Below are 10,685 nucleotides of genomic sequence, written 5' to 3' on the forward strand. Positions count from 1 at the left end.
GGAAGGATTCAAACAGCACAAATTGTGCAATATTCTCCATAACTCTATGCATAAAAGGTTACTAAAGAAAACATTAGGGAAATGATACTTGGGGGTGGTACTAGATACAGAATGAGAAGAACAGTACAGAGGAAGACACTGGGACTAGAATGGAGTGGGAACAGACTGGGGGTGGGGGGGATGAAGCAGGTTTGGGTTAGGAGGGTGGAATTGGATGGAAATAGGAGTGGAGTTAGAGGCAGGTGGAGGGCAGGAGGATTGTTGGGACAAAGAATTTACTGGAGAGACAACTCACTCATCCACAATTCAGAACAGCTGGCATCAGGGGGAAATAATCTAGATGGCATGTACTGTTAAGCAGCTAATTAAAATCAACCACTTCCTGATGAGCAACTGGGTAGTTCCTTTGGTTCTTGGCTACAGCGTGGCAGTGGCCATTCTACTGGCTGCCAATACTCACAAAACACTTTGCAGTAACTGTAGCGAAATTGATAGATGAGAGGACTGCTGTCACAAGTGGCTTTGACTGTGACAGGACAGGAATGGATGGTTGTGGGCAGATGTGTGGAACAGTATTTGACCTTGATCCTCCAATTCGATACGATTAACTGGTGAAGGACTGGGAACAGGAGTGGTTTAGGGACAGACAAGAATATTACTTAGGTTGAATTGTGGAATACTACTTTAGGAGAAGTTGAAAGGACAGAGAAAAGGATATATCTCACTTCAGGGCACAAAGAGAGGGACCAAAGAAAAAGTGGTTCAGTTCTAGTTCTTGGTGGTACATGTGGTAGTGCTTGTTGCTACACATATAGCATGCACAGCTGGCAAGGCTGAGGGAGTTCTTTGTATGTACGGGGTAGTAGCTGTTGACAAGTGATGATGTTGGTGCTCAATGAGTTTAACATGAACAGTGTTTCTTATGGAACTGATAAACATAGTTGCAGAACTGTGGAATATGCCCCTGTGGCATCAGTTGAAATCTTGCAACAGCAAATAAGAAAAATTTGGATTGAGGAAGCCCTACCCGAAGAATGGAAAACAGCCCCAATCCATCCATTGCACAAAAAGGCAGTGTGGAAAACAGCAACTATGACAGAACAATATCCATACTACTGGTAACCTACAAAATTCACTCACTTGCCATCCAGGAATGTTTAGAAACCAACACAAAGATACATCACTATGAAACAATTCTGAAGCCCATAGTTACGTATGTAGCCAAGCCCTATCCCTAAATGGAAATAAAGGTCTCCTTGAAGAACTGGAGAAAAAGAGCATAGAATCATTAGGGTAGTAATGGGATCAAATTATAAGAATGTCATCCACCAAGAAAGATCCCACAGTGAAACCTAGGGCAAAACAAAAAAAAAATTAAGGATTAGGTCAACAAAAGACATGTGAAATTTAATGGTCACCTCAAACAAATGGATGGAAACAAGCAGACCAATGAGATCTTCTGCTTTTTTTTTATTCAAACCCCAAAACTGCAATCAAATCTGAAGAAGACATGATGAGCATTAGATAGAGGAAGGTAAGCAACCCCACATTCACAAAGAATGAAGGAAATCTGGGCTTGAAAGAATGGAAAGTTCACTGCCAAGTGGAACAATAATAATGTAATATACAATGTGTTTTCCACTGTCCTATTTATGATAATAATTATAATTGTAATTATTATTATTATCATAAATTTATGATAATAATAATAATTATTATTATTATCCTAAATGGGACAGTGGAAAACACCTTATAAGCAGGCTCATTGAATCAAGAAGGACCAGGTGAAATGAACAGAAAAGGAAGGACTCAAAGCTAAGATGTTGTAAATGAATCTGAAGCAGATGCATGATTTAGAATTCTAAATGGCTAGTAAGGATTCCTTTAGGTAGTCCATCCATGATCATCAATGATGATATGAGCTTCATTGTTACATATTCAGGTCAGGAACTGAATACTATAGCGAATCATGCACTTAAAGTGAAATGATCACATAAGAGACTTGCTGGAACAATAATAAGTAAACGTAACTCACAGATGGAAGCAGTTGCTTACAAAACCCAGATTTGACTGATAACTGAATATTGCCTTGCCAGATGGGATTAATAGAGGAGGTAGAGAAGATCTGACAAAGAGCAATGCATTTTGCCACAAATTCATTTAGTGTGACAGTGTATGGTATATGTAGCAGCTGTAAATATGTTTGTTTATCTAGTAAAATCTATCACACATGGAAATAAATATTGTAAATACACTGATAAGCCAAAATATTATGGTCACCATCCACCACCACATCGGATGCCCCTCGTGGCATTGTGGGCACATGATGTGGTAACAAAAGTATGTAAACAGAGCAGACATGGATGGGGGATCACCCTAGTGAAGATATGGGCTGCAAATGGGGAAATCCATTGAGACAAATGACTTTGACAAAGGGCAGATTATTCTTACGCAGAGCCTGTGAATGAGTATCTTTAAAATGGTGGAGCTGGTTGAATGTTCATGTGTTACTGTCATAAGCATCTGCTGAAAGAGGTAGAAGGACAGTGAAACTACCACTAGGCACTAAATAGTTGGACGTCCACAACTTTTTACAGAATTCACAGTATGTGGGGTTCGGAGGCTTGTCAGCTCTGTAAAGTAGGACAGATGGTGATCTGTGGCATCCCTGCTGAAAGAACACAATATGGGTGCACCCACAAGTGTTTTGGAGCACACGGTTCCTCATACATTGTTGAACACGGAGCTCCACAGCAGATCACCCCTACACGTTCACATGTTGACGCAACAACATCATCAATTACGATTGCAGTGGGCATGGAACCATCAGGATTCAACCATTGACCAATGGAAACATGCAGCTCTTTGAGGGAATCACATTTTTGCTGCACTAGGTTGATGGTCGTCTCCACAAATGGCATCTTCAAGGTGAACGGTGGATTGAAACGTGCAGTGTGCCGACAACACAGGCTGGTGGGAGTTGTATTATGCTATGGGAGAGTGTCTCCTGTGCTTGCATAGAACCTGTGGTAGGAATCGAAGACACACTGACAGCTGCGAGCCACATGCATCCCTTCATGCTTGATGTCTTCCCTGATGGTGATGTTGTCCTCAAGCAGTATAATTGTCCATGTCTTGGAGCCAGAACTATGCTACAGTGATTTGAGAAGCATCATAGTGAACTCATGTTGATGTCTAGGCGACCAAATATGCCTGCCGTAAATCCTATGAACCCATCTGGGTCGCTGTCGGGACCCATCATTGCGTACACAAATCACCAGCCCATTATTTACGTGAATTACAAGACATGTGCATTGACATCTATTGAGACATACCTACACAAACCTACCAACAAACTGAAGGATCTGTGATATGCAGAATCAGCAACGTAGTTCATTCCGAAGATGGACAAACAAGCTATTAAGCAGTTGGTCATAATGGTGTGGCTCATCAGTGTAAATGGTTCTGTCTATCCTAATATCTGTTTAGAAACCAAAATTAAAAATAAAGGATAAGGACTGTCAAGCACAACATAAATTTTAAATGTTAGTGAAATGGTGAATGTTGGAACAAAGCATTATTAGGGCAGGGCTACCATGTAGCTCTTACTACAGTTAAAGGTAAAATGAGGATAAACATCCATTCAGTGAAAGTAAGACAGAGAAATGATATTTATGTTGCAAATGTATCCTTAATTGCTATTTAAAGAAGTGTACAGCACTCTGCAACGTATGTTTTCAATAGACATTTACAAGGGTTGAAGACTGTTAGTGAAGGGTTTCCTCTTGTCGGCCAACTATTACTGCATGCAGGAATACTTCGGATCCACATAATTACTTTATGGGGATGAAATTCAAATTACTGTAATAAGCAATGCAGTTCATGTATGGGTACATTACATCATTCCAGCCAACTAGCCAAGTGCTGGGATGCTCCATACCAACAGTTAATGGCCAATGTTTTCCACTTTCCTTGCTCATTATTAAAACTTGTAAAATTAATTAAATTCTCATACAGTAAGTTTATTATAATTGTTTCCAGACATATTGTTGCTCTGGAATTTCATAGTTCCATGTTTCATTATTCTGTTCGCTTTTCTTTCAGTAAGTTGTGTCCCCTTTATTACATTACAGGTAGTTGTATATTCATTCTCACTCTCCCTCACTCCCCCTCCCCCTCCCCATTCATCCTGCTCCCTCCCTCCCCCTCTCTCCCTACTCCCCTCCCTCCCCCCATCCCCCCCATCTCTCTCTCTCTCTCTCTCTCTCTCTCTCTCTCTGGTTTCCTATTGTGGGAACTATCTTCACACATATAAAATTAGATATCTGGATAGTTTTACTCTTCTATTTGTTTCCCAAAGTCATCTGTGTATCCAACACAGAACATTTCCAGTTATTAAATTTTTTTTACAGTTGCAGAATTGTTTCTTCTATTAGTTGCCCTGTTTCATGCATGAATAATGGAAGAACTGTAGGCAACCACTCACTATACATTTGTGGCTTTGAGCAGCTGTCTGCTGCATTGTCGTAGCTCAGCATCTGGTTACATTCCACACTGGACTTAACAGTATCATATCAGTTTCATGTATGATGTACTAAAATAACTTCTTGTTTTAGTTGCATATTTATTATTTTTACTGGTAATTGTTGGAATTTCAATTGCTAGAGACACAGATTTCATTCAGCCTATAGTTGAGCTGACATTTACCATAGGTTGCAATGGTTCTAGTTTAAGGTCCTCTGTCATGACATTTCAGAACTATTGTTTTATCAACACCTCTGCTGAAGTAGGCAGGCAGAAACTGTAAGTAACATCTGCACTGGAATATAGGCTTCGTTGGATTTCTTATTATCTTCCATAACTGCCAGAAACACTTAACAGACATATGTCATTGTGTTTCAGTTATATGTTATAGCTCAAACCCTTTTATTTAATTAATACCTGCACAAACTATGTGCATTACAGATGATGTACAAGTAACAGTCAAATTTTATAACAACTGTTTTTTGTTTCTTTTAGATTGCAAGTGGAACAGAAGATGCTCAACAAAAGGCAAATGAAACAGTTGTAGAAGTAAATTTTCTGCAAGCAAGACTGAAACCTCTGCAAACACAGTTCTTACAAAATGCCCATGATGCAGAGGAAGTGGCACAGGAGGCAGAGAAGCTGGAAGCAGAGGTCCAGAGGGCTCAGAGCAATACAAGTCAGCTGCAAGACCAGTATGACAGGGCTGCAGCTGAGCTGGCCAAGAGGGCCAGTCGGTCAAATGAAGCCCATGAGCGTGCACAAAGTCTCCTAAAAAAATCCAGCACTCTACTGTCAGATTCACTGCGAAAATCAAAGGAACTTGATGGTATGTTTAATAAATTTCAGTGCTTGCACAGACTGCTTTAATGTATAAATTAACAGTCCATTTTGTTCTCTTGTTGTTTTTAATTATGGAAGCTCTTGTGAAAAATTTTATGAAGTGTTGGAACATCCAGCTTTTCAAAAAACTTATTTTCATTTCTCTCCAAAGTAGCACCATTCAGATAGCAGCAAAAGTGAATCCTGTTAAATTCTTTAATGACATTTCTGTAGTACATTTCCTTAGAAGATTGCCTAGGAACACTTTTTGTGCATAAACACTACAGGAAGTACAAAAAATGCACATAGAATATCATTTCACTTTTATGTGAGTAAGATATCACATGGAGCCAGATTTGGACTATGCTCTGGCTGCAGAAGTGTTGCATTAAGATCTCTCTAACAAACACTTCACTTTGAACCATCATGCAAAGAGGTGTCTTTTGTAGAAATAATTCTATAAAGGCCCACCTTTGACTGCTTCACTTTTGATTTTTCAAAATGTATCAAAGTATATGAATCTGTAGTTAATGACCTCCTTTCTTAAGGTCTGGTAGTGGTGACATATTCACTTGCACTAAAAAGGCACACATTAATATTTTGTCTAAATTCCTTGTTCTCTGTACTTTTCTTGAAAGAGTATTATTTAAATGCTTCCATGCATCTCACTCATGCATCAATTCTGTGCCAAAATGGTGTGCACACACACATTTCACAACCAACTAAAATGTTCAACATTAATTTTGACATGGAATAAGACCTATTGGGCATCTGCTGACAGAATTTCAAATGCTGAGCTCTCTGTTTGCAGTTTAGATTAAGTGTATCCACCACTACAAACCTTACTGACATTTAGAATCTCAGGTAAATTCTAAGAGATGGCTGCCATTTCAGTCCAAAAGTTACACTGAATGTGCTAGTGTCTGCAAAAAGGAAGGAAGATTAGGTCCAGTATGTACAGTAGTCTCCTCTTCAGTCATTCTCCAAACACAAAATTGTTTGCTTTGGTAGCATCAGTTGCTGGGCATGGAGTTTGAATTTCATCTTCAAGAGGGTTTATTTTGTACACAAAATATTGTAATAAACACATGGCCCATAGAAGGAGAACAACACTAAGCTTGAAATGAATTACCCAGGTCATTAACTGATATTCAAAATTACAATTAAATTATAAAAAGTGATGACACTAAAATACTTCCTTGTCAACTTCTACAGCAACTAAATATCTCACAAAGAATGACAGTGAGGGTCTTTCACAATTTTTAACCTACTGACTGTAGAAGAATTCCACAACAATCAAAGCATGTGTTATCAGAGGTACTGTTGAGCTTTGTAGTGATTTACACCCAGCATGCCTACGACGTACTTGCCTGCATTGAAAGATTAGGGATTCATGTTTGTTCATTTCTTAGATGTCATTAACTTCAGTTTTAGTTCAATGCCAGCACTCATAACATAATCTCATAAAACTTGATCATTAGCTTTAAAGCCAGTATATGGTGTTTTAATGTACAGTAAAACACTTAGTTTCATGGCAACATTGTTGGCACATCATATCGAAATTTTTAGTTCGCTGCAAAGTCAACAGATAGTGTTCCAAACAAATCTTGTTGTAAAGAATAAGGTGCCTTTTATGCACTGGCTTTTGGTACAAACAGTTAACCTTATTTAAATAAATAGTGTAGGGATTGTGTTTTGGAAATGTACAAATACTTCCTATTTCTACAAAAAAAAAAAAAAAAAAAAAAAATAAAAAAAAATAAAAAAAAAAAAAATGAATAAATAAATAAAAAACACAAACAAACAAACTGTAAAGCACTCAGAAGGAGTGGAGGAAGCAAAATCAAATTTCGTGGGTTGAGAGGGTATGTGATGTTATTCCAGCGTTACGGAGAACTGATCAGTATGACATTGCACCGACTCTGGCCTCAATGCATGCACTAATTTGATTGGGGAGGGTGCCTTAGAGCCATTGTATCCTCTCCTGTTGCAAGCTAGGCCACATTTGTTGTAACTGATCCTTGATATGCAGGAAACTGAATTGAGATGAAGTAGACATCTGAACTGGTCCCACACATATTCAGTAGGGGACATATCTAGGGATATTATAGGCCATGAGAGTACCTCAACATCACACAGATAGTTCATAAAGACATAAACCATGTGTAGTTGAGCATTTTGCTGTTGAAAAATGGCACTATGTATTATCACATGAGAAGTAACGCATGAGGATGCCGGTTGTCTGCGACACACTGTTGTACCATTAGAGTTCCCTGAATACCAGAATACCAGCTGTGATGTGAAGTCATACCCCATGGCTCCACACACCATGCTCCCAGGAGTATCATTACTGTGCCTCTCCAATACATTGGAAGGATGGGACCACTTCTCAGGTTACCGCCATACTCACGTCATCCAAGTTAGTGAAGAACAATTCATCACTAAACACAATGTAACACCAATCATCAGCAACCCATGCTCCTTGGTCACAGCACCACTCCAAATACAGCTGTTTGTGTTGTGGTGTTAATGGCCGCCTATGGATGGGATAGTAATTCCCTAGTCTAGCAGCTGTTAATCTCTGACCAGAGGTATGAGATGACACAAAATGTTGCAGGGAGTCCATTATTTGTTCTCAGATGGTAGTTGCAGATGTGAAGGGGTTCCAATGTGTTTGATGCACACTATGGTGTTACTGACTTGTGGAGGTTAGACATGGTCAACCAGAATCTTGACAATGAGTATGCCTGCCATTGTGTTCCCACACAATCCAACAAGGGCTCACTGTCACACCTGAAAGCCCCACAAATCAGGATATTGTACAGTTTGACCATCCGGCCAAACAGGTACCCACAATAAGGTCCCTTTCAAACTCTGTCAAGTGCTGATAACTCTGTCTCACATGAATGCATGGCAGCTTTGTGTCCTTCACAGTGTTCACTCAGTATCTGATACTGTTTGTGGTCCTTATGTACCCTACTGGGCCTGGTAACAACACTAAACACAAACAACAGTAATGCATTCTGGTGACCCTTCTACGTGTCAAATAGTTTCAAATCTACTTACCCGCCAAAGGTGTGTACATGTACTTAGTTACGCTGACATCCAACCATGTCTTCTGTGTGCTTCACTATTTTGTCAGGCAGCATATATACATTAAAACACATCACATATGTATGTAAATAGTATAAATAAATGCAGAATGCTCCCAACACCTGGTGTAAACCTATAAATGAGAAAGAGTCTGATAAATATTGCATGTGTTGTAAATGTCCATCATGCAGGGCACAACAAGCAGCGAGTCAATGCAGGACTCATGGCACAGCTGTCATGGCTGGCAAGAAGCGCTTTGAAGCTTAATGTCATAAGGTGTTGAACCTTGCAAGAGCAGATAAAATATTATGCTCTAATTGTGTCTCTTTCTTGAATATATGACAATAGACCAGAACCATATTATTCTAGAATCCTTTGTTACTTGGGCTGTGTAGCTCTTATTTACTTACATTAATTTGTGTATTTAAAATGAAGTTATTTGTTAGCTGACTTATCACTGTGACATTTTTGTTTCAGATATGAAGAAGGAATATGATGGGCATGATAAAATTCTGAGGGACCTGAATATAGAAATAGATCATCTTATAGACAGGATGAATAAATATCAAGGTGTCATCAATGAAAGATCTGAATACTATCGCAGTTGTCTGTCGTAAGGCAGTGCATAGGAGTATTCTGCTTAAAACCATTTAGTGGACAATTTAAGTTGACAGAAGTGAATCTGTGTGAGATGTTGGCATTCCATAGAAAAGTGCATTTATTACCTCCATCTGGGTGTGTCCTGGAAGTTCTTATTAATTTAAAAATGTATCAGGAAAGAGAAGTAGCGTACAGAATATCTGTAACGGTTTTCTCTGAAATGTGAGTGATAGTTAGGAATTGTTTTCATGTGTGACTGAAGTGGAAGGGCAGATCTGTTAGTGAAAGATTTCATGAAAGGATTAAATGAACGAAGGATGTGCATAGAAAACATTAGAAATGTTCATGTGATGAACTAGTCTGCAATATCAGACAAGGCTGTACAATACAGAACACAAAATAATGCATTACGTCACCAATAAGACTGAATTTGTGGTTCAGGCACATAGCAACAGTGGACCATGGATTAGTGGGCCCTGTTAACCAAACAGTAAAACAAACTGCTTTGGGACATTTTGTAATTTATAACTTACATATTATGTGAAACCTGTCAGATGACACCTTGTCTGCAGTTATACCACACACACAGTGGGAAACTTGGGTGCAGCAGAACTTTTTGTAACTGCCGTTTAGTATTAACTCTGGAATTCTATTCATTTGTTCATAATTACTTTTACTATTCATTTTTATCATTGTAAGTAAATAATAAACTTTTAAGTTTAACAATGCAGCTGTAGTTAATAAATCTGCAAGCAGGTGTAAATGAAGTTCCTCATATTGCATTGCAATGGTAAATAATCATTAATGTCATGTATTAAAGTGTTTTATCCACAGATTTAGATATTTGTAAAGATACTTTTAAATAAAATCAATTTGTTCAAATTCCCTGAGTATGCCATAAATTTTAACATGCCACTCATGTACTATTTCATTTTGAAAACTGAAAATCTGGAGCAGTTACTGTTTTCATTTTTACCAGTCTAGTGTTACCCATCCATTGAGTGATATACAAACCATGACTTCCCAGTCATGTTAGAAGTGGCTGTTTCAAGTTGCACAAAAATAGCTTATGTTATGATTTAGTGTTTTTCTTCCAAACTTCACCAGAAAACTGTTGGTACTAGGAAACAACGTGCATCTTTTAACAGGTTCACTACATGAAAACAGATATATCATACATAATTTAATTTCAATTTCTGTTAAGCTGCAATGCAGACTTAGATTATATATGGAAGGCAAGTGTCGATTAAAGTCGATAAAAATATTGTGTCTATCAAGGTCGAATCTGAGTCTGACTGTGAGTAACCGATCTAAATGAACTCAAGTTAACCGTTGTATGTTTTTACCAGCTGCTCAGTTCCACTGTAACAGTTGTATAGTCCTTCAAAGAAAGTCTACGCTCAGTAGCATGTAAGTGCCCCAACAATGCAAAATCAACTGGAGGTGACTTTAACCTGCCAATTATGAACTGAGATGTCTGTGGATTCAGTGCAGGTGATATGGACAGACAGTCATATGAAGTAGCTCTGAACACATTTCCTGAAAACAATCTTGAGCAGCTAATTCGGTAACCCACTCACAGTTGAATATTTTATACTTTGTAGCTGTAAACAAGCCTATCCATATTGACATTGTCAATTTAGAGA

At 38.4% G+C, this 10,685-nt stretch overlaps 1 protein-coding gene across 2 annotated transcripts in view; it reads left to right on the forward strand.

The window, feature by feature from the left end:
* The window catches only part of LOC124721182 (laminin subunit beta-1), a 349,227-nt gene extending 339,462 nt beyond the window's left edge, over window positions 1-9,765 (forward strand). For both annotated transcript variants that reach the window (XM_047246020.1, XM_047246021.1), the window contains 2 exons: window positions 5,020-5,353; window positions 8,917-9,765. In XM_047246020.1, coding sequence (XP_047101976.1) covers window positions 5,020-5,353; window positions 8,917-9,056 — 474 coding nt within the window. In that variant the 3' untranslated portion in view covers window positions 9,057-9,765. The remainder of the gene's footprint in view (window positions 1-5,019; window positions 5,354-8,916) is intronic.
* Window positions 9,766-10,685: the final 920 nt, after the last annotated feature.

Source organism: Schistocerca piceifrons, chromosome X (genome assembly GCF_021461385.2).
Source record: "Schistocerca piceifrons isolate TAMUIC-IGC-003096 chromosome X, iqSchPice1.1, whole genome shotgun sequence".
Taxonomy (NCBI): Eukaryota; Metazoa; Arthropoda; class Insecta; order Orthoptera; family Acrididae; genus Schistocerca; species Schistocerca piceifrons.